At 46.3% G+C, this 24,683-nt stretch overlaps 1 protein-coding gene and 1 long non-coding RNA gene across 2 annotated transcripts in view; one reads left to right on the plus strand and one right to left on the minus strand.

Annotated features, from left to right (window-relative positions):
• Nucleotides 1-24,683, minus strand: part of LOC137340475 (MICAL-like protein 2) — a 78,239-nt gene that overhangs the window by 46,683 nt on the left and 6,873 nt on the right. Inside the window, exons 2-3 of the mRNA XM_068002932.1 lie at nucleotides 18,483-18,531; nucleotides 4,772-4,913 (exon numbers count right to left, since the gene is read on the minus strand). Of these exons, the coding sequence (XP_067859033.1) occupies nucleotides 4,772-4,913; nucleotides 18,483-18,531 (191 nt within the window). The remainder of the gene's footprint in view (nucleotides 1-4,771; nucleotides 4,914-18,482; nucleotides 18,532-24,683) is intronic.
• Nucleotides 1,809-24,291, plus strand: LOC137340476 (uncharacterized). The gene is made up of 2 exons (XR_010966816.1): nucleotides 1,809-2,946; nucleotides 24,133-24,291. It is a non-coding gene; the product is annotated as an uncharacterized lncRNA (long non-coding RNA).

Genomic DNA, 24,683 nt, shown 5'->3' on the forward strand with positions numbered 1-24,683 from the left:
CCAATTTGAACTGCACATAAGAGTGAGCCAGGACCAGTTACCCTCCCTGGAGGAGGGATCAGAATCTCCTAGTGAGGACACAAGAGCGTGATTGGGCTCGGGAGCTCAGGTACCTGGAGCAGCACAGCCACCGGCCGCTCTGTTATCCAACATCATCTCAAGCCTTTAACCAGCACAATCACACAAAGGTAAGCCAGGGAGAGGAACCTTCAGCTCTCTACGTTTAAAACAGGGGAGATGAAGAGAAATTTGTTGACATTTGTTATGATCTGGAATGCACTGCCTGAAAGGGTGATGGAAGCAGATTCAATAGTAACTTTCAAAAGGATATTGGATAAATACTTGAAAAGGAAAAAAATTGCAGGGCTGCAGGGTAAGAGGGACTAATTGGATAGCTATTTCAAAGAGCCAGCATTGGCATGATGGGCTGAATGGTCTCCTCAGGTGCTGTATGATGCTATGAAAACAAAATTAATGGTCATTTTGTTTTAGGTAACAGGCAGGATTGCAATCCCCAGACTGCTCAGGAGGTTCCTTACTCAACACCCACCCTCCATGCTTAGGTGTAAAGGTACCAGCGCGATACTGAACCACAACGGAGCGGGAAAGTCCCGGATTCAATCCTCAGTACGTGCCGGGTTAGCCAATCTCAGCCAGGCCACAGCAGAGGCACCAAAATTGGCCTCCGCACCCATGAGCTGGTGGAGGACAGAAAAAGAAAAAAAAAAATCAGGCTACTTTCACCCTAGCTGCTTTCCATGGACCCCTGATGGAAACGTAACGTGACCCCTCCACAAACTCGGCTGTGGTGCCCTTCACGGTTGCATTGCCTGCTGACACTCGCCACCCAAGATCATACCAGACCGTTAACTAGTCATCAATGCCATTTCCTTCAACATCGCTGGGTCAAAATCCCTGAAACCCCCTACCTCACAGCATTGTGAGAGAACTTTCACCACACGGACTGCAGCAGTTCAAGGCAGCGGCTCACCACCACCTTCTCCAGGGCAATTAGAGTTGGGCAATAAATGCCGGCCTTGCCAGCGAGAATGAATTAAGCAAACAAGAATAATGGCCACTCCGGCGAGGAGGGAACTACCAGCCCTTGGCCCTTCTAATTGAGGGACCTTTTTCCAAGTCAGGTGGCTACCATTCACTTCAGTTGCCTGTCCAAGCCTAGACATTCTTAACTCTGCTACCTTCCTACCATAGGGCACAGACAGGAAAACTATTAGGGTTGCCAACTTTGGTTGGGTGTCTTCCTGGAGGTTTCATCACATGACCTCCCGCTTTGACCCACCCCACCATTGGTCCATCCTCTCGACGCACAGCTTTCTCACGACCAATTGGAAAGCGAACAGACTCCGTTACCCGATTGGGTGATTCTTGACTGTCAGTCAAACAGCCTTTCCCTCCCCCCACCATCTCCAATACTTTTATAACTAATAAATGAAAGCATTCAAAACATTTTTTAAAAATTTTTTTTCAATGCCTCCAAGATTTTTCTCCCAGGTTTGTTCCCAACAGTGTCCAGGAGATTCCAGGCCAATCCTGGAGGGTTGGCAACCCTAAAAATGACATAGTTCTAACCTCTCGCAGCTATGCAAGCACTGGCTGCGTCACTCACAGGCACCCCATCACAAACACTCGGCAAAACATAGTTCCTTTTGATATTGAAATTGATGAGAAGTTGAGCCAGACAGGTCCCAGCATGCAATACTCACTTCCCAATGAGGTCACCCGTTGCCATGGCTACACAGCAAGGAGAACCCTCCCAGGCAAAAGGCCATAAGTTTGTGTCGGAATTAGAAAGTCTTTACGTTTAATTTAGTCTGAACGCAGAAATGAAATTGGAAGCTATTCGCCCCAACATCAGACAGAATCGTATCTCACGATGTCAGGGAAGTAAAAGCTCTCAATTTTACGGATGCATTTGAAATAGAATTGTGTTATCAAAATGACAGTGCAAGAATGAACAGATGGCCCAAGATCACTCCCAGACACACACCCTTTTGATGTGATGGGAGGCAGAGATCCTGGGCGTAAAAAAAACCACGTCAATGTTCGAACAACAGCAGAGGAGTTCTCCCCGGTGTCCTGGACAATATTTATCCCTCAACCAACATCACCAAAAAAAAAAATTATCTGTCATTATCACATTGCTGTTTGTGGGAGCTTGCTGTGCGCAAATTGGCTGCCGTGTTTCCTACATTACAACAGTGACTACACTTCAAAAAAGTACTTCATTGGCTGTAAAGCACTTTGGGACGGCCTGAGGTCGTGAAAGGAGTGATATAAATGCAAGTTCTTTTCGTTTTGGGGGGTTAAGAATATCTTTATGAAGTGCCACTGGCTTCATGAGAAAACAAATTCGACTTGAGTACAGAAGGAGGAGAGAGGGAACTTTGGCAAGGTACTTAAGGAGTTTGCACAGCCTTGTTTGTGATTCCACCCCATCCCACCTTGTGAAGGACCATTCAAGAGTGAGGTGCCGAGGGCAGAGGAGGGGCTGTGGGCCACGTAGGCCAGCAGCTTCCGAAAAGGAAGGCAGAAGACTGGGGATGAGGGCGGGAGGATTGGAAACGACAGCCAGGGTAGACGGTGTGGCAGAGAGAGGGTACACGGTGCCAGCCGTCCATTGAAATAATTCACATTAGAAGAGCTGGAGTGAAACAAAACCACGGAGGCAGATTGGCTTAAAACCCATACACGCAAGGTCCAATTTTAACGCCCCGCGGGAACAGGTGGTGATCCCAGGCTGGAAAGTCGGTCGGAGGCCCGGCAGATTTTAACAACCAGGTCTCATTTAAATGTCGCCAGTCAGTGGCTTGCAGAAAGCGGCGGCTGGCTGGCTCCGGCATGGCGGGGGAGAAAATGGGGCAAAGACGAAGATTGGGGTGCCCAAAGGTCGCCCACCGGCACCAAGAGAAGACTACCAGCAGCCGGGTAAGTTTTTTTTTATTCGTTCATGGGATGTGGGCGTCGCTGGCGAGGCCGGCATTTATTGCCCATCCCTAATTGCCCTTGAGAAGGTGGTGGTGAGCCGACTTCTTGAACCGCTGCAGTCCGTGTGGTGAAGGTTCTCCCACAGTGCTGTTAGGAAGGGAGTTCCAGGATTTTGACCCAGCGATGATGAAGGAACGGCGATATATTTCCAAGTCGGGATGGTGTGAGACTTGGAGGGGAACGTGCAGGTGGTGTTGTTTCCATGTACCTGCTGCTCTTGTCCTTCTAGGTGGTAGAGGTCGCGGGTTTGGGAGGTGCTGTCGAAGAAGCCTTGGCGAGTTGCTGCAGTGCATCCTGTGGATGGCACACACTGTAGCCACAGTGCGCCGGTGGTGAAGGGAGTGAATGTTTAGGGTGGTGGATGGGGTGCCAATCAAGCGGGCTGCTTTGTCCTGGATGGTGTTGAGCTTGTTGAGTGTTGTTGGAGCTGCACTCATCCAGGCAAGTGGAGAGGCTTTGGGGAGTCAGGAGGTGAGTCACTCGCCGCAGAATACCCAGCCTCTGACCTGCTCATGTTGCCACAGTATTTATATGGCTGGTCCAGTTAAGTTTCTGGTCAATGGTGACCCCCCAGGATGTTGATGGTGGGGGATTCAGCAACGGTAATGCCGTTGAATGTCAAGGGGAGGTGGTTAGACTCTCTCTTGTTGGAGATGGTCGTTGCCTGGCACTTGTCTGGCGTGACTGTTACTTGCCACTTATGAGCCCAAGCCTGGATGTTGTCCAAGTCTTGCTGCATGTGGGCACAGACTGCATTATCTGAGGGATGCGAATGGAACTGAACACTGTGCAATCATCAGCGAACATCCCCATTTCTGACCTTATGATGGAGGGAAGGTCATTGATGAAGCAGTAGGAGGAGGGAGGAGGGTGGGGAAGCTTTCGGTAGCAGAGGCCCAGGCTTTGGTGTGGGGCCCGAGCAACATTCCTGACCCCACCAAGGAAAGTTTTTTTTAAAACTTCAGAGAGCCTTGCCGGCTTCCCGATGGGCCCCTCACTCAGGAGTGGGTCAAGACTCCACAAGCCAATTTACATTGATTAGTGAGGTTGCCAGGGGAACCTCATACATTGTCAAAACCAAGGACGTTAAAATGGGGAACAATAACAACAACTTGTATTTATATAGCACCTTTAACGTAGTAAACATCCCAAGGTGCTTCACAGGAGCGTTATCAAACAAAATTTGACACTGAGCCACATAAGGAGATATTAGGACAGGTGACCAAAAGCTTGGTTTTAAGGAGCATCTTAAAAGGAGGAGAGAGAGGTGGAGAGGCGGAGAGGTTTAGGGAGGGAATTCCAGAGCTTAGGGCCTAGGCAGCTGAAGGCACGGCCACCAATGGTGAGGCGATTAAAATTGGGGATGCACAAGAGGCCAGAATTGGAGGAGCGCAGAGATCTCGGAGGGTTGGAGGTGGTTACAGAGATAGGGAGGGGCGAGGCCATGGAGGGATTTGAAAACAAGGATGATAATTTTAAAAATCGAGGCGTTGCCGGCCTGGGAGCCAATATAGGTCAGGGAGCGGGAAATGGAGCCGCTCCATTTAAACCACTTCCCCTATCCTTTCCTGCCGGTCGGGGAAGGAGTTAAAATCCACCCCCACCCAGGAAGTCAGCTGACTTCCTACGGACAAAATGGAGGTCAGAGGTCGGCCTCAACCTGACTCGCTGCCTCTCCCCCTTGCGTATTTATACTGACAGGGGCGTAAAGCAGCTTTTAAAAGAGCACGCCTGACTACACCGTGACACGGGCAAGGATACTCACTGGGGGATCGGCCGGTGAAGTAGTTGTGATACTGCGAGAGGTAAGTCAGGATGCTCAGTCTGTCCGGGACCTTCAGCGCCACCATATCCTCCGCATCCAGCAGCGCCGGGATTCCCAGCTCCTCCTCCGCCACCCGAAAAGCCTGAAACCAGAGAGCCAGAGTTCAGTCGAACGTTTTGCAAAGCTCGATCCCGAATCCATCAAGAGCTGGAGAAATCAGGTTGTCCCAAAAAAACTATTCTTTTTTTAAAAAAAACTCAGCACTAACTAAACCACAGAACACAGCTGCAAAAAAAAACATTCCCCACCAGACACACTTGTATTTAAATCCACCATAAATTGAAGTGAAACGAGAGGGAGGGGGCACGAGGAGAAAGAAATTTTCTCCGATCGTTAATTCCAGCAAAAATCACGAGAGAGTTCTCTTACACAGTCTTTAGGTGTCAGCCGTGGCCCTGTCGGTAGCTTGCTCGCCTCGGAGTCAGAAGGTCATGGATTTAAGTCCCGCTCCAGAGACTTGAGCACATAATCCAGGCCAACACTCCCAGTGCAGTACCGAGGGAGTGCTGCACTGTCGGAGGTGCCGTTTTTCGGATGAGACGTCAAACTCATCTACCCCGTCTACCCTCTCAGGGATGTAAAAGATCCCACGGCCACTATTGGAAGAAAAGCAGGGGAGTTCTCCCCGGTGTCCTGGCCAATATTTATCTCTCAACCAACATCACTAAAAACAGATTATCTGGTCATCATCACATTGCTGTTTGTGGGACCTTGCTGTGTGCAAATTGGCTGCCGCGTTTCCTACATTACAACAGTGACTACACTTCAAAAGTACTTCATTGGTCTTATAGAGCTTTGAGACAGCCTGTGGCTGTGAAAGGCGCTATATAAATGCACGTCTTTCTTCCTTCCTTCAGAGTCAGTAGAGGTTTGTTCTGCAAAGGGAAGGAAACACAGGGAATAAAAAAAAGAAACATTCTTCGGTTGCAAAAAATAAAATGACGTCTGCCGTCCCCTAAAGAGATAAACCGTGTACAAACTTTGAGCCTAATTTCCTGGCCCATGGAGACTGGAAGCTGAAGGATTCCATTAGTAATGACGATTTAATACACATTATTGCAACTGATCTCCAATTACTAATACAGCTGCTCAAGTCAGTTATGGCAAATAAAAGCTGGAAACGCACAGCAGGTCAGTCAACAGGCGAAAGGGAAAGTGAAGGGTTCAGGTTCAGACTCATCAGGACTGGGTATGACCTTCTTCAATCAACTTTTGAGGGAAATTCGTCTTCCTTGTACCATGCAAAACTCTTCCCTATAATAATTTTGCGTCAGTATTTACAGTAGAGGAAGAGGACAGCATGCTGGATACCCCAAGGAAACTAACTTTGAATCAGGGACAGGGAACGCACCATAATTAACGTAAGCAAATTAACAGCAATGAAGAAAATAATGGCACTAAAGATTGACAAATCTGCCAGACCAGATAGTTTCCATCCCAGGGTTTTAAAGGAAGTAGGTGAGAACATTGCAGAAGCCCTAATTATAATCTTCCAAAGTTCTCCCGATTCGGGAACCGTTCCTTTAGATTGGAAAATTGCACATCTCTCTCCACTATTTAAGAAAGGTGAGAGAGGGAAACCAAGGAATTATAGACCAGTTAGCCTAACATCTGTTGGCGGGAAATTACTAGAGTCTATAATTAGAGAGAGAGTGACTGAGCACCTTGAAAATTTTCAGCTGATCAGAGAGAGCCAGCTTGGATTTGTAAAGGGTAGGTTATGCCTTATGAACCTGATTGAATTTTTTGAAGAGGTGACTAAAGTAGTGGACAGGGGAATGTCTACGGATGTTGTTTATATGGACTTCCAGAAGGTATTCAATAAAGTCCCTCATAAGTGACTGTTAGCTGAAGTTGAAGCTCATGGAATTGAGGCAAATTATTGACCTGGTTAGGAAATTGGCGGAGCGGCAGGAGACAGAATGTAGCGATAATGGGCAGGTACTCAAATTGGCAGGATGTGACTAGTGGTGTCCCAGAGATCGGTGTTGGGGCCTCAGCTATTCACTGTATTTATTAACGACTTAGATGACAGGATAGAGAGCCACATATCCAGGTTTGCCGATGACACAAAGATAGGCAACATTGTAAGCAGTGTAGATGGAAGCATAAAATTACAGAGAGATATCAATAGATTAAATGAATGCACCAAACTGTGGCCAATGGATTTCAACATAGGCAAGTGTGAGGTCATCCACTTTGGGCCTAAAAATGACAGATCAGAGTACTTTCTAAATGGTGAAAAGCTCGGAACAGTGGAGGTCCAAAGAGACTTAGGGGTCCATGTACATAGATCATTAAAATGGCAAGGATGGTACAGAAAATAATCAAAAAGGCTAATGGAATGCTGGCCTTCATATCTAGAGGACTAGAGTACAAGGGGGTAGAAGTTATGCAAAGTCCTGGTTAGACCACACCTGGAGCACTGTGTTCAGTTCTGGGCACCGCACCTTAGGAAGGATATATTAGCCTTGAAAAGAGTGTAGCGTAGATTTACTAGAATGATACCTGGACTTCAAGGGTTAAATTACACAAACTAGGGTTGTATTTCCTGGAATTTAGAAAGGTGATGAGATCAAAGTTTTCAAGTTCATAAGCGGAACTGATAGGGCGGATAGAGAGAAACTATTTCTGCTGGTTGGGGAGTCTAGGACTATGGGACATAGCCTGAAAATTAGAGCCAGGACTTTCAGGAGTTAAGTTAGGAAACACTTCTACACACAAAGGGTGGTAGAAGTTTGGAACTCTGTTGCAAATGACAGTTGATGATAGCTCAATTGTTAATTTTAAATCAGAGACTGATAGATTTGTGTTAACAAAGGTATTAAGGGATAAGGGGCTAAGGCAGGTATTTCACAGCCAATTGAAGTACTTTTTGAATTGATGTAATATAGGAAATAGCATTTAAGGGGAAACTAGAAAAGTACATTTGGGAGAAAGGAATTGAAGGATATGCTGATAGGGTTAGATGAAGAGGGGAGGGCGGAGTTAGTGCATAGTGGCTGCAGTGTGCACCATCCACAGGATGCACTGCAGCAACTCGCCAAGGCTTCTTCAACAGCACCTCCCAAACCCGCAATCTCTACCACCTAGAAGGACAAGGGCAGCAGGCACATGGGAACAACACCACCCGCACGTTCCCCTCCAAGTCACACACCATCCTGACTTGGAAATATATCGCCGTTCCTTCATTGTCGCTGGGTCAAAATCCTGGAACTCCCTTCCTAACAGCACTGTGGGAGAACCTTCACCACACGGACTGCAGCGGTTCAAGAAGGCGGCTCACCACCACCTTCTCAAGGGCAATTAGGGATGGGCAATAAATGTTGGCCTCGCCAGCGACGCCCACATCCCATGAACAAATACAAAAAAGTTTACAGATCAGCCATCTCACTGAATGGAGGAACAGGCTTGAGAGGCTAAATGGCCTACTCCTGTCTCTATGTTCTTATGGGATGGCTGGGCTGAAGGGTGAAATCAGCTGAGGCTCAGAGGTGAGAGGACAGAGGGAGGATGTCGAAACTAGGGGATCCCATACCGCCCGAGGCAAGGAAGACACACCACCGATTGACCAGGGCACCAGATATAAACACACTGTTTCCAATGATTGAGGGGTCCAGAACAAGCGAGCTTAGAAAATTAAAATGGTAAGACATTTAGGACAGAGGCTTTTTTTTTTTTTAAACGCAGTGTTTTGTGAGGCTGTGAAATGAACAGTTAGTGATTGAAGCAGAGACCATGTCAACATTTAAGAATGGGTTAAAGGAAAGGAGAATAAGAGAACACGAGAACTGAGTGGGCACATGGGATCAGGATTACTGCTTGTGTGAAGGATAAAGACCAACATGGACTGGTTGGGCCGAATGGCCTGTTTCGTGTTGCAATCTATGTAATTCTACACACACGCACAGGCACAGGGCTAGAGTCACTGAATACTAATAAGCAGGATTCCTGATTGATTGCCCCCCTCAGGAGTGCAAGACCACTCCCCAGTGATGATCTCCCCTAACTCACACTAGACCAGGGCTACGGCCTGGCTCCCCCCAGTTTGTAGCTCCCCAGCACACTCACCAACTGAGTCACCGAAGCATTGCAGTCAGAGATTTATTGACCAAAAATAATTGATATTTACACAGAGCGATTTGCACTCCCCATTATATTTTAACTAACGACTCTGGGGCAAAGAGGCCACTAATAATTACAGTTCTGAAATTGCATTTCTAAATCCACGTGCATTATTTAAATATAGAAAAAAAAAGTTAATTGATTTATGAAGCTCATTTCAAAACTCTGCCAGAAGTGCAGGTGTTCCCTTCCTGCCAACAGAGTGAACAGAGAACGGTCTCCAGACTCCACACTGATGAACTCTCAGTAATTGTCACCTCTTGTACAGTAAAAAATTAATAACAAAATTGTAGTTACTTTAATACGGAGTTTAATTAATATTGTGGTTATCCAGGGCACTTTTATAAAGATGTTAGAATTCTTCATTTAACAATCTAATGTTTACTGCTTAGCTTATTGGGACATGTTTACAAAAGTATAAATATTTATTATTTACCAATCAAACTTGATTCCCTGCCAGGGTTCAGTCTAATCTAATAAATGTTAACTTACCGAAACTTTTTTTTAAAAATTCTTTTTCAACAAACGATCAACTCCAAAAATGCTGCAATTTTGTAACATATCATGCGCTCTGGTTTTGTGATATGAAATACTGTATTTTATAATGCATGAGGTTCCTGGTTTTGGTTTGTAATGTATGAAGTACCTGTATTTGGTTTTGCTCATCTGCTGGTGAAACCCTCATCCGTGCCTTTGTTGCCTCTAGGTTTGATTATTCCAATGTTCTCCTGGCCGGCCTCCCATCTTCCACCCTCCATAAACTTGAGCTCATCCAAAACTCTGCTGCCCGTATCCTAATTCACACCAAGTCCCGTTCACCCATCATCCCTATGCTTGCTGACCTACATTGGCTCCCAATCCAGGAAAACCTCGATTTTAAAATTCTCATCCTTGTTTTCAAAGCCCTCCATGGCCTCACCCCTCCCTATCTCTATAGCCTCCTCCAGCCCTACAACCTTCCAAGATCTCTGCGCTCCTCCAATTCTGGCCTCTTGCACATCCCCGATTTTAATCGCTCCACCATTGACAGCCATGCCTTCTGCTGCCTAGGCCCTAAGATCTGGAATTCCCTCCCTAAACCTCTCCGCCTCTCTCGCCTCCTTTAAGACGCTCCTTAAAACCTACCTCTTTGACCAAGCTTTTGATCACCTGTCCTAATATCTCCTAATGTGGCTCGGTGTCAAATTTTATTTGATAATCGCTCCTGTGAAGTGCCTGGGACGTTTTACCATGTTAAAGGTGCTATATAAATGCAAGTTGTTGTTATGATATACGAAGTGCCTGTATTTGGTTTTGTAATGTATGAAGTTCCTGGCGAAGGGTCTTAAAGCAGATCGAATAAATGGGCTCAAGAAGAAACTAAGTGCGTTTCCAGAGCGAGATGGGGTCGAGGGGCGTGGTAAGCAGGTGGGGATGAGATCCATCAAACACTGGACAGGCTTGTTGGAGTTTTCTAAAATTCTTGCATCATGCTCTTTCAAGAAAGTGAATGCAATATTTTGTGAGTGGAGTGGGGAGGAGATTAGCTTTTAACAAGATTTACTAGAGTGTTTCCAGGGATGAGGGACTTCAGTTACGTGGATAGATTGCAGAAGTTGGGGTTGTTCTCCTTAGAGCAGAGACGGTTGCGAGGAGATTTGATAGAGGTATTCAAAATCATGAAGGGTCTAGACAGAGTAGATGGAGAGAAACTGTTCCCATTGGCATAGGGTCAAGGACCAGAGGACATAGATTTATGGTGATTGGCAAAAGAACCAAAGGTGACATGAGGACAAACTTTTTTTTTGTACACAGCGAGTGGTTAGGATCTGGAATGCACTGCCTGAGGGGGTGGTGGGGGAAGATTCAATCATGGCCTTCGAAAGGGAACTGGATAAGTACTTGAAAGGTAAAAGTTTGCAGGGCTACGGGGAAGGGCAGGGGGGGTGGGGACTAGCCGTATTGCTCTTGCATAGAGCCGGCACGGACTTGATGAGCTGAATGGTCTCCTTCCGTGCTGTAACCTTTCTATGATTCTAAGTGCTCCCAACATTCTGAAACGTTAATCCTCAGCATGCAGTCTCTGTTTAGCCTAATACAGATTAGGGTTGCCAACTCTGGCTGGATATTTTCCTGGAAGTTTCATCACATGACCTCCTCCCTCTAACTGCCCAGCCCCCCATGCTTCCCCCATTGGTCACCCAACAGGTCCATCCTCACAGGGCACCGCCTTCCCATAACCAATGGGAAAGCGAACAGACTCTTCATTACCCAACTGACGGTCAGTCAAACAGCCTTTTCTTTTCCAACTCCAACATTTTTATAACTTCTTTCAACACTTTTGTTTATTAAACAAATTTGTTTAATGCCCCTATGCTTTATCTCCAAGGTGTTGCTCCCAGCAGTGTCCTGGAAATTAATTTCCAATTCCTGGAGACTCCAGAACAACCCTGGAGGGTTGGCAACCTTAATACAGATCAGCGAGTGACACCTCTTCAGGGTTTGCACAACACAGAGGCAGGCTGAACGGTAGGAATATCAATGCCCTGTTTGGAGGAGTGAGAATGGGCAGCTCAGCTCCAGGAAATGTTGAGCTGATGTCTGCAAGTGAGCGATTGTGTTTCAGACACATCTGTCTCTGTGTAGTTTGTGTTTGGGGCCAAACCTGTGCACTTCACAAAACAAAAAACCTCTTAATAGCAACTATCACAACTGGCAAAAAAAAAAACAGGATTCTTAAAGACACCTGTATTCACCTTGACCCTTGGACCTGACCTCTGAATTCCACCCACACCCAGCTCATCGTCTTACACAGAAGCACGTGACCTTTTGGACCAACCTGCACTCTCAGTGAGAGCAGTCACTTACTCATAATTCCTTTACGACATAATGAAACGGTAACAATGGCAGTGCCCTGTGTGCAACTGAGCTGTACAGATAAAAGTAGAGAGAGACCTGCATTTATATAGCGCCTTTCATGACCTCAGGACATGCCAAAGCGCTTTACAGCCAACTGAAGTATTTTTTGAACTGATGTAATATAGAAAATAGCATAGATACATTTAAGAGGAAGCTAGATAAACACATGAGGGAGAAAGGACTAGAAGGATATGCTGATAGGGTGAGATGAAGAGGGGTGGGAGGAGGCTTGTCTGGAGTGTAAACAACGGCATCGACCAGTTGAGCCGAATGGTCTGTTTCGGAGCTGTAAATTCAATGTAATTCTATGCAACCAAAGTCACAAATGGCATTCTCTGTAACTGTGACCATGGTGCATTATCCCTCCTCATCCTCACTGTACAGAATTGCCAACTCTGGTTGGAGGCATTCATGGAGATTTGATCACGTGACATTCTGACCATGTGGTGCCTGATCACGTGACGTCTGATCACGTGACATTTACAAATCTTACTGCCTTTGCCTTCTAAAGGTTGGGTCCCTGTAGTTGACAATTTTTGCTCGTGGTTTCATGCCAGCAGCTGTTGTGCAACAAGTTCTAAGAATCAGGGGGAAACCATGAGGAGGGGAAAAGTGGAAACCGGGGCAGAGGAGTGGGGGAAAGGGGAAACTGGGGTGGGGTGGACAAGAGGGGGAAAAGGGGAAACCAGGGAGGGGGGCCGGAGGAGAGCGGGAAAAGGGGAAAACCGGAAACCGGGGAGGGGGTGGGAGGAGAGGAGAAAAGAGGAAACTTGGGGGGGTAGAGGAGAGGGGAAACCAGGGGCAGGGGAGGAGGGGGGAAACACACCCAATTTCAGAGACCCCTGATAGCCTAATCTCCAGCCCCCTTCCGACTGCCGTCCCCGATGTCGCAGCTCTGCCAGTGACGTCATGAAGCAGGGGATTGGGGGGCACACTGCGGCGGGACATTTAAATAGTTAATCTCCCAGGTAGCTGGAGGCATCGCTTGCAGAAGGGACCCCCGATTCCAGGAAAGTCCTGGTCATCCGGGAGGGTTGGGAACCCTATCGCTGCAGCCTATGACAAGGTCGAGCACACCATCCTCTGCCAACCATTGCCCCTTGTGCTGTTTTGGGTTCAGAGTGGGAGAGAGAATGTGGGACTTTGGGCTCACAGCCTGAGCTTGCACAATTCTCAGTGAGTTGTGCAACCCTCACTGTTATATCTCAGAATCTCATAACATCAAAAATTCGTTCGTTGCTCAAAGTCCATTGAGAGCTTTCCTTTCAGTTGCAAGACAGCCCTGGACTACTCCTCTACAGGCTCGGAACTGGACAGACTTTGACTATTTCAATCAATAGTTACAATCAGCTGAATGTCACTGCTCATTCATTTGCTCAAGGTGATGCCCAACTTACAGGAATTCAAAAAGAGTAGAATTCACTTGGAATTTGGAGTTTCCCTGATGAGCATTGGAAATATCCAACAGGTTTCATAACTTGTGCTCATTAACGCAAGGGTTATTCATGGTGCGAATGCAGAACTTTCTATTTTAGGTGCTCAGAGTCAGCAAACACTCCCAGGTTAGTACTGGTTGGGAGGGGTTACACAGTGGAAGGCAAGTGGATTAACATGATTAGAGAGAGTGTCGTTAACACACTGCTCGTTTCAACTGACTTCCTTAGTTCGGTTTTCTCACTTTAATTTTCACAGTAATTAAACCTTTCGCTGTAGCGGCTGACAACAGCAAAAAAAAATGCATGTCCACTGTTGATCAATATTCTACCTCACGTTCAAAAGGTATCTGGAGGGGGGGGGGGGGGGGACTGCCCCTTTAATCGGAGGCGTCAGGGCTGGAGAAACATTAGGAGTGAGATTTGAGTGGAGACATTTTATGGACCCACATAGAGCTGTGCAAGAGTGAAGGGGTTTGATAGTGTAGACATAGAGAAGATGTTTCCACTTGTGGGGGAGACCAGAACTAGGGGCTATAAATATAAAATAGTAACTAATAAATCCGATAGGGAATTCAGGGGAAACTTCTTTACCCAGAGAGTGATTAGAATGTGGAACTTGCTACCACATGGAGTAGTTGAGGCGAATAGCATCGATGCATTAAAGGGGAAGCTAGATAAACACACGAGGGAGAAAGGAATAGAAGGATATGCTGATAGGGTGAGATCAAGTAGAGTGGGAATGGGCTCGTGTGGAGCATAAACACTGGCATAGACCAGTTGGACCAAATGGCCCGTTTCTGTGCTGTACATTCTATGCAATTCCACGTAATAACCCATTGCTGTTTGTGGGATCTTGCTGTGCACAAATTGGCTGCCGCATTTCCTACATTACAACAGTGAGTACACGTCAAAAAGTACATCATTGGCTCTGAAGTGCTTTGGGATGTCCTAAGATCACGAAAGACGCTATATAAATAAGAGTCCTTTCTTTCTTTTCATATGCCGGGGAGTGTTCGATGCAACATCACCACCAAAGCCCACCATGTTAACCACCGCAGAGCATCCACGAACCCCAGCTAAGGCTGGTAGTGGCCAGAAGATCCAGTGGGGCAAAAAAAAGGGTCTTAAAAATAAACACCAACAGGTATAAACTGCCATTGGCTACAAGAAACCCAAATTAAAGCTAGGCCATTCAGGGGTGATGTCAGGAAGCTCTTCTTCACACAAAGGGTGGTGGAAATCTGGAACACTCTCCCCCAAAAATTGTTGAGGCTGGGGGTCAATTGAAAGTTTCAAAACTGAGATTAATAGATGTTTGTTAGGTAAGGATATTAAGGGTTGTGGAACTAAGGCAGTTAGATGGAGTGAAGATACAGATCAGCCACGATCTAATTGAATGGTGGAACAGGCCCGAGGGGCTGAATGGCCTACTCCTGTTCCTATGTTTCACACTGCAGGAGTCAGCAGCTGAATATGAAAGCAGATCGAGTTTATTTTGTTCTCTCGTACACTTTTACTGACTGTCTACTGTTATGAAATAAATGACTAGATCATTTGTTTTAGTGACGTTGGTTGAGGGAAAAATATTGGCCAGGACACCAGGGACAACTCCCCCTGCTCTTCAGGACACAAAACTTTAAAGTGTAGTAAACAGTGAGGAGGATAGTAATAGACTTCAAGACAGACAGACAGGTTGGTGGAATGGGCGGACACGTGGCAGGTGAAATTTAACGCAGAGAAGTGCGAAGTGATACATTTTGGCAGGAAGAACGAGGAGAGGCAACATAAACTAAATGGTACAATTCTAAAGGGGGTGCAGGAACAGAGAGACCTGGGGGTATATGTGCACAAATCTTTGAAGCATACGGGATCCTGGGCTTTATAAATAGAGGCATAGAGTACGAAAGCAAGGAAGTTATGTTGAACCTATATAAAACGCTGGTTCGGCCACAACGAGAGCAGTGTGTCCAATTCTGGGCACCGCACTTTAAGAGGGATGTGAAGGCCTTAGAGTGGGCACGGAAAAGATTTACTAGAACGGTTCCAGGGACGAGGGACTTCAGTTATGTGGAGAGACTGGAGAAGCTGGGATTGTTATCCTTAGAGCAGAGAAGGTTGAGAGGAGATTTGATAGAAGTGGTCAAAGTCATGACAGGTTTAGATAAAGCAAATAAAGAGACACTGTTCCCATTGGCGGAAGGGTCGAGAACCAGAGGACACAGATTTAAGGTGATTGGCAAAAGAACCAAAGGCAACATGAGGAAAAACATTTTTACGCACCGAGTAGTTATGATCTGGAATGCACTGCCTGAAAGGGTGGTGGAAGCAGATTCAGTCGTGGCTTTGAAAAAGGAATTGGATAAATACTTGAAGGGAAAAAAATTTGCAGGGCTAAGGGAAAAGAGCAGGTGAATGCAACTAACTGGATTGCTCTTACGAAGAGCCAGCACAGGCTTAATGGGCTGAATGGCCTCCTTCTGTCCTGTAACGATTCTATAATTCTTTGTAATAGTGCCTTGGTATATTTTATGTCCACCTGAGGGGGCCTCAGATTAATGTCTCATCCAAACCTCTGACAATGTAGCACTCCCTCAGTACTATACTGGAAGTGTCAGCCTAGATTATGTGCTCAAGTCTCTGGAGTGGGATTTGAACCACAATCTTCTGACTTAGAGGCAAGAGTGCTACCCACTGAGCCACTGCATTAGATCACTAATGAGACAACACCAAGGGCCCAAAGTGTCATGAACTGGGGCAGACCTGAGCCTAAACATACTAGTAAGAACACAGTATGAGAAATGCAAGAGGAGGGAAAGGGTACTCTGCCCAACAGGTTCATTTGTTCTTTTTTAATAAGTCTCAAACCCATCTACCCATCACATACCTCAATCCCGCCTCTTTGCATAAATGCAACTAAAGTTTGCAGGGCTGTGGGGAAAGTGTAGGGGAGTTGGACTAATTGGATAGCTCTTACAAAAGAGTCGGCACAAGCGCGATGGGCCGAATGGCCTCCTGTGCTGTAAATTCTATGGTTCTAAAGGCTTCTTGAGACCATTAGTCCGTTTCCAAGGTCTTCCCTGATGACTTCTTCCACAAGGTCATTTGAGGTCCCTGACTCCTCCTATATACTCTCCACTTGTAACCTGTCACCCCTGTCATTTGAACCCTTTAGCAGAGTGAAAAATTTGCCTGGATCCATTTTTTCTCCCCAGTTCATTTCACAATGCGGAATTAGAGCAGCTCAAAGGGTCCTGTTTTTCCCCTGTAGCTTTAAATTCCCGATGCCTGGAATCATCTTCACTGCTGGAGCCAAGGGCAGTGACATCCTTCCTGCGGTTAGGTGTCTCGAACTGTGCACCAGTAATCCAGACAGGATCGAAGAGAGCAACAGAACAGCCTCTTTGCACTTGTTTGCTGAATAACTCAGATCAATAAAACTGTAAAAGGGATTGAGAGCAAAGTTCAACCACAATTACACACAAGGGACAGTGTTTGGCAAACAGGTTGTCATGCGTTTACACATGTACACAAAGATATAAATCCTGTTTGAACACAGCATTACCATCACTGGCACGCAATGAAAATCCTCCCAAAAATTTCCAAAGTGCCTTTTCCACAAAAGCAGACCCCCTTTAAAGAACCTCAGCTTGACCTTTGAACCCACTGCATAAGCATCACCATAAACTCACACAGCTGTTGGTAGTGAAGGCCCCAGCACCACCTAGCAACGTAGGAACAGGAGGAGGCAATTCAACCCCTCGGGCCTGCTCTGCCATTCAGTTAGATCGTAGCTGATATGTATCTTAACTTCATCTACCCGCCTTGGTTCCACCTGGATAAGTCTTGTGTGATTACTGGGAGACGATCAGGATTTCCAGATTAGAGGGGGGGACAAAAAAAGTACAATAAAGAGCAGCCCGATAGAGAAGGGGCTATCTGGAGAAATACTGCACCAGTGTCGACCCTTGTTTAATTAACAATTTATTCATTCTACACCATTACTGTAATGTGTGAGATTCACAGAAACAGAAGGGAGGTAGAGAGAGAAAACAAGACCTCCTTCTTTTATCAGATGCATTTAAATAATAGCAGAGAATGAATTGTCACTAGTGTCTAGGGTTGCCAACCCTCCAGGATTGTCTTGGCGTCTCCAGGGATTAAAGATTAATCTCCTGGACACGGTTGCAAGCAAAAACATGAGAGAAAAATCAAAAGGGCAATAAAAAAAGTGTCTTATTCACTTTCTTTGAACAGTTTTGTTTATTTGTTGTAAAAATACTGGAAATGGGAAAAGAATGCTGTTTGACTTTGGGGGGTGGGGGGGGGGGCAGTCATGTGATAAAACCTCCAGGAATGCCAATACAGAGTTGGCAACCCTACTGGTGTCAGCAACACTGGGACTGCGATTATTACAACAATTAGTCCTGGATGTGTCCCATGCAAAAGAACTGAACTTCAATATTCTAATCATCACAATCCACCCCCCTCCCGCTCCCAATCTCCTCCCCTTTACTTTCCTGAAGACATCGACTTATGCTGGGTTCCAGTTTCCCAGATTTTTAACCCGAGACCTGAGGTTCTTGAGGGAAGGAAACCAGCCGTCCTTACCTGGTCTGGGCCTATATGTGACTCCAGTCCCCACACCAACATGGTTGACTCTTAACTGCCCTTTGAAGCGTCCTAGGAAGCCACTCAGATTTATCACCACCTTCTCCGGGGCAACTAGGGATGGGCAATAAATGGCGGGCTTGCCATCGACACCCACTGAGAATTTTGTTTTTTTAAAGTTGTCCACAGCAAGATTCCACAAGCAGCAAATGGGATTAATGCCCAGTAAATCTGTTTTTGGTGATATTTGTTGAGGAATAGATATTGGCCAGGACACCGGGAGAACTCCCCTGCTCTTCTTCCAATAGTGGCCGTGGGATCTTTTACATCCACTGGAACCAGCAGGTGGAGCCTCGGTTTAACATCGTACCAGAAAGATAGCACCTCCAACGTAACAATATCGCACCAAAGAGTCAGCCTAGATTATGTGGACCCACGACCTTCTGACTCCTGGGTAGGCATTCTGTGGAAAAACATTCTATTTCCCGAGTGTAAATATTCCCACCCAACAACCAATGCAGAACTGTACCCTTGAAAGAAACTTTAGCAAGAAGGGTCTCTCCCTCTCAGAGTGTGCTACTTACCAAGTTATTATTCTCATAGATGTCTTCTTTCTTAAGAGAATCGAAATCTCTGCAATTGAAACAGAATAGGAGTAAACAACAACTTGCATTTATATAGCGCCTTTAACATAGTAAAACATCCCAAGGCTGTTCACAGGAGCTACATAAGGAGATATTAGGTCAGGTGACCAAAAGCTTGGTCAAAGGGGTAAGTTTTAAGGAGCACCTTAAAAGAGGGGTAGAGAGATGGAGAGGTTTGAGGGAATTCTAGAGCTTAGGGCCTAGGCAGCTGAAGGCATGGCCGCCAATGGTGGAGCGATTAAAATCGGGGATGCACGAGAGGCCAGAATTGGAGAAGCGCAGAGATGTCGGAGGATTGTATGGCTGGAGGAGGTTACAGAGAAAGGGAGGGGCGAGGCCATGGAGGGATTCGAACACAGGATGAGAATTTTAAATTCGAGGCGTTGCTGGACCAGGAGCCAATGTATGTCAGCGAGCACAGGTGTGACGGGTGAACGGGACTTAGTGGAGTTAGGATACGGGCAGCAGAGTTCGGATACGGGCAGCAGAGTTCTGAAAACAGAAGGTAATACCCAGCCTGACCGAGTAACAGTCCCTATTGTTCTAACAGTACAAGCGGAAGATTTGAATTGCCCCATAAGCAAATTATACACTTCGGCCTGTAATCGTACACGAGGCAATGGTGACATGAAGTGAAGCTGAATAGCCTATTAAAGGACGTATAGGTTCCCAGTAACTTCTGCTGGGACACTCAGTGTACCAGAGACACAACAGCTTCATGAAGTACTCAACCACTAAACAGCTCCTTATTCTTCCACCTCCACTACACTCAGCCTACAGGTACCCAGCAGGTATACTGTCAGCTGGCATGGAGTATTGGGGCTTCAATCATTTGTGCCACCATTCCATCCCCACAGACTCCAGCAGTTGTGCGTGTGCGTGTGCATAGGGGACAAACAGGGAGCCACTTTCCCTCAAAAAGGCAGTGCTGTCAGTAGGAGATTGGTGTTGGCCATGGCTGTGGGTAACACTCTCGCCTCCGAGTCAGAAGGTCATGGGTTCGCGTCCCCACTCCAGAGACTTGAGCCCATAATCCAGGTTGACACTCCAGTGAAGTACTGAAGGACTGCAGTACTGTCAAAGATGCCATCTTTTGGATGAGATAGTAAACAGAGACCCTGTCTACCCTCTCAGGTGGACATAAAAGCCACCATTGGCCATTATTTCAAAGAAGAGCAGGGGAGTTCTCCCCAGTGTCCTGGCCAATATGTATCCCTCAACCAACATCACTAAAACAGATCAGATCAGGTTATTTATTTCATTGCTGTATGTGGGATCTTGCTGTGCACAAATTGGCTGCCCCATTTCCCTACATTACAACAGTGACTACACTTCAAAAGGTAGTTAACTGGTTGTAAAGCATCTTGGTACATCCCATGATAGATTCTATATAAATGCAAGTTCTTTCTTTAGGGAAAAAAAACACACTTCAACTAGTTCATATGGTGAGATACCCTTAATTCATTGCCTGAATATGTCCCCATCACTATGAGTGCATCGTTCTTAGCAATGCTGCCTCCTGGCACCAACCATACTTGGAAGGTCAGAATGTGTAATTCTGACGCTGGGTGTTTTCCACACTCAAGTGGGTCCCCATTAAATGAAAATTTCACCCACCCACCATTAACGCTTTACTGAAATTCTTGGGAAGGAAGCGAGGCAGGGGAAGGGGGAAGGTGGGAGACAGTTCAATCCACACCAGCCCCATGTACCACCTTGTTCAACGCAATGGCACTGACCAGGTCAGAGGTCAGCTGCCCACCTCAAGCTGAATCGTGGCAGGAGAGTGAGAGCTGGAAACCACATTTACTGGGCAATGCATGTGGTTAATGACAGCTTGGCCTAATAGAGCGACACAGAACTATTAATGTACAACTAACTGGTGAATGTACCATTGACAGCATTCAATGGCAGGAAATGTCACCTCGATCCATGACGCATCGCAGGCGGCCATTTATAGTAAGTTCATTGTTTTTAGCTACAATAAAGCCAAAGATCACAGCAGGATTGACAACTCCAGATGCACAAACACTGTTGGAGTTTCCCCTTTCGATTTAATGGGAGGCCCACAATGGGGCCATTGACTGGAACCTTTCTCTCAACCATGTTTTAGTCCACTTGCTAAGGAAAATGTGTAGTTATTATGCCTAGTGAGAAGTGGGCTTTGTCTTTCACTCACGTGCCTTCTGCGATACAAAGGGCCTAGACAACAAGGTGATTCTAGAACCAAGCCTGGCCCTATTCACACCCAGTGTCCACAGACACACCTTCCAGCAATGGCCACTGGACAGAGACCAGTGTTATAAAATTGGATAGCCCGGTGGTGAAGGATCGAATATTAGAGCCTGGTCTTCAGTTGCTTCCAAGCCTTTATTCACAGATCAACATCACACACCATGCAACCCCTAGATCAGCTCCCTCCTATAAATGGATAGGACAGAGTCCCCGATTGATACACACCACCTGAATACCATTAACAATAATTGTATCCACATGATTTATATCAAACAACCACCAGAAACAGGAGGGCCCTAGCCGATTTCTCCACCTTCCCCCCCCCCAATTTGATAGCAGTCAGTACCTGGCGGGGAACCAGAGGACTTCTGTGCATTAACTTGACTCATTGATTTGGCCTCAAGTCAGAAGGTCGTGAGTTCAAAACCCACTCCAAGACGTGAAGGCATCATCCAGACTGAAACTGATGGTGCAGTACTGAGGGAACGCTCCAATCTCAGGAGACGTCAACCAAGGGTTGCCAACCCTCCAGGAATTAAAGATTAATCTCCAGGACCCTGCTGTGAGTAAACCTGGGAGAAAAGCTATAGGGGCATTGTGTTTATTATCATTTTTTTTGATCACTTTCATTTATTATTTATAAAAATATTGGAGATGGGGGGGGGGGGGGGGGGGAAGTCTGTTTGACAGTGAACAACCATCCAATGGTGTAACGAAGAGCCTGTTCGCTTTCCAATAGGCCTAGGAAGGAGGTGGACCGTGAAGATGGACATGACAGACGACCAATGGCAGGAGTGAGGGGGCGGGGCAGTTAGATGCGGGAAGTCATGTGATGAAATCTCCAGGAATACGTCCAACCAGAGTTGGCAACCCCTAGGTCAACCTCTGCCTATTCAAAGCGCAGGGAGTTCTCCAGACCAGTATTGGTCTCTTGGCCAACATTCCTCCTTCAACCAACACCAACTAAACACAGATCAGCTGGTCAGTCATCGCATTGTTATTTGTGAGATCTTACTGTGCGCCACACGACAGCCGTGTTTGGCTGAACAAGTCACTGCATTTCAGAATAATTCACTCTGATGTTCAAATCTCTTCGCCCCGTCACTTTTAGTTTGTTCCCGGCACATGTGAGATCGAAAAGAAAGTACTTGAGAGAAAAAAGGGTGAGAAATGCTACCATTCTAAATTAGTACACTGAACCAGTTAGTTTACTGATTCCATTAATCGTTAACCAATAGTGGCAGGAGCCAGTGCAAATATTAGACGGCAAAGTTCTTTTGACCCGCCCTGGTTTAAAAAAGGATATATTAACATTAAATATCAGTGGCTGTATGGTGTTGCTGAATTTTAATCTCAAATGAATTCCACAGAAAGCAAATGTGGAGAGGGCATTCAGTATAAAATTACTGCAGCACTCAATGTATAAAAACAAAAGCCTATTCAGGCAGTGCATTGTGGCTGCACAACAGAACAGTCAGACAACTCTGGCCAGACCATACTGTAGGCATGGTAACCATAGCAACCCAAGATTGAACTGGACCATACATAAACCGCATATTAACTCCATTTCTTGGTGTTCCTTTGTAATTCGATGCTGCCTTTCAAAGAGGAGTAGAGGAGTTCTCCCCGGTGTGCTGGCCAATATTTATCCCTCAACCAACATCACTAAAACAGATTATCTGGTGATTATCACATTGCTGTTTGTGGGATCTTGCTGTGCACAAATTGGCTGGCGCGTTTCCTACATTACAACAGTGACTACACTTCAAAAAGTACTTCATTGGCTGTAAAGCGCTTTGGGACGTCCTGAGGTCGTGAAAGGCACTATATGAATGCAAGTCTTTCTTTCTAAATCGCCTGCATTTTACAGGCAAAATTTCAGGCAGCAATTACAGAATATAATAGGACCCCTTATAAACACCAGTCCTGGGAAGTTCCTCTTCCTTTAAAAGGGCATTTCCTCACAGGACAGAACGATGCAAGTTCAGGGAATGTGGGCAATGAGGAATTTAATTGCAGCCCACAGGTTACACACAGGATGAATAGCAGCTCAGTGAGATTCACCTCCAGCTGTTTGTTTAAAAACTGGGGGATAAAATCAAATGGACATAACGTACATTTTAACGAGCTTCTGGCCTCTCAAAGTCATGCTACAGCTTTCGGAGATGGCTTTTAATGGTCACACTAGAAAGGAAATCTGAGGAATCATCGAGCTATCTTTCATAGTTTGGCAGCCTGCAGCTGAAATGGAAACGTAGGAGGCCATTCAGCCCCTCAAGCCTGTTCCGCCATTCAATTAGATCATGGTTGATCTGTATCTAACAGATTTACAATTGACCACCAGCCTCAACAGCTTTTTGGGGTTGGGGGGGGGGGGGGGGGGGGAAGTTCCACACTTTCACTCCCCCCTTTGTAGAAAGCAGGGGGGTGGAGAGGGGGAAGGTCCAGTTTCCATTTTGGGGCTGAGTTAGCCACTCTCCACTGATGTGGATTTCAAGATGCTACAATGGGCCCTGGTACCACTGGGCTAAGGAGGTGGGGGGGGGGGAACTGAAGGGGAAGAGATATACTATTCAGCGATCCCCTGCTGAAAGCTGCACACAAGTGGATGTTAGCGGAGGGCAGGACTGGGGTTGGGCGTGATGCCCTCCTTAGTAGAATATTCTGCCACATCTGGAGTGCAGGGTTTCACTGCTGAAACGTCTCAGCAGAGCAGTGGGCCATTTGCTTGGGCAAGTCTAAAAAAGGATATCTTTACCTAAGAAAGGATATACTTGCTATAGAGGGAGTGCAGCGAAGATTCACCAGACTGATTCCTGGGGAATGGCAGGACTTTCATATGAGGAGAGATTGGGTCAACTCGGCCTGTATTCACTCGAGTTTAGAAGAATGAGAGGGGATCTCATTGAAACATATAAAATTCTGACAGGGCTAGACAGACTGGATGCAGGGAGGAGGTTTCCCCTGGCTGGAGGGTCCAGAATGAGGGGTCACAGTCTCAGGATACGGGGTAGGACATTTAGGACTGAGATGAAGAGAAATTTCTTCACTCAGAGGGTGGTGAACCTGTGGAATTCTCTATCACAGAAGGCTGTGGAGGCCAAGTCACTGAATATATTTAAGAAGGAGCTAGATAGATTTCTAGACACAAAAGGCATCAAGGAGTATGGGGAGAGAACGGGAATATGGTATTGAGATAGAGGATCAGCCATGATCACATTGAATGGCGGAGCAGGCTCGAAGGGCCGAATGGCCTACTCCTGCTCCTATTTTCCATGTGCTGGATCTATCTATAAGCACTGTCTATCGATGCCCATTTTGATGAATGCTCCTCTTGCTCTCCTCTCCCTCCTAGAACCATCCACGTGAACGGACAGGCCCTCAACATCTTCCAGCGAGCACAATGTGACTCAGGAGACTGCCGGGCGTCTTTATGTCAGCGACAAGCAAATCCCTTCCTTCCTAAACGCAGCTGCTCTCAGCTGTTTTAAAAAATAAATGAGAATCATATTCATGCGGATTGCCACATCATCTTAATGACAAAAGGGAAATGTTTACATTTAACGGCATTTTCAGCCTTCCCCTTTTGTTCTGCTGTTTTATGGTTTGAAAATTGCCAGTCTGTAACAGCCTGGAAACTGGCAGCTTTGTACAGAAATTGGCCTGCGATGAGATCGGGGGGGGGTATCGGGAGTTAGGGCAGTGCCAAAGGGGCACACTTTGCCCACACATGATATAATCGGAGCACGAGGGGGTGGGGAGCTGAGGTAAGGGAGGGAAATCCTCCACCGAGTGTCTGTTCCCAGCAGGGTTGCCAACTCCTCCAGGGTCGTCCTGGAGTCTCCAGGAATTGAAGATTAATCTCCTGGTCACTGCTGTGAGCAAAACCCAGAAGAAAAATCATAG

Source organism: Heptranchias perlo, chromosome 22, assembly GCF_035084215.1.
Source record: "Heptranchias perlo isolate sHepPer1 chromosome 22, sHepPer1.hap1, whole genome shotgun sequence".
Taxonomy (NCBI): domain Eukaryota; kingdom Metazoa; phylum Chordata; class Chondrichthyes; order Hexanchiformes; family Hexanchidae; genus Heptranchias; species Heptranchias perlo.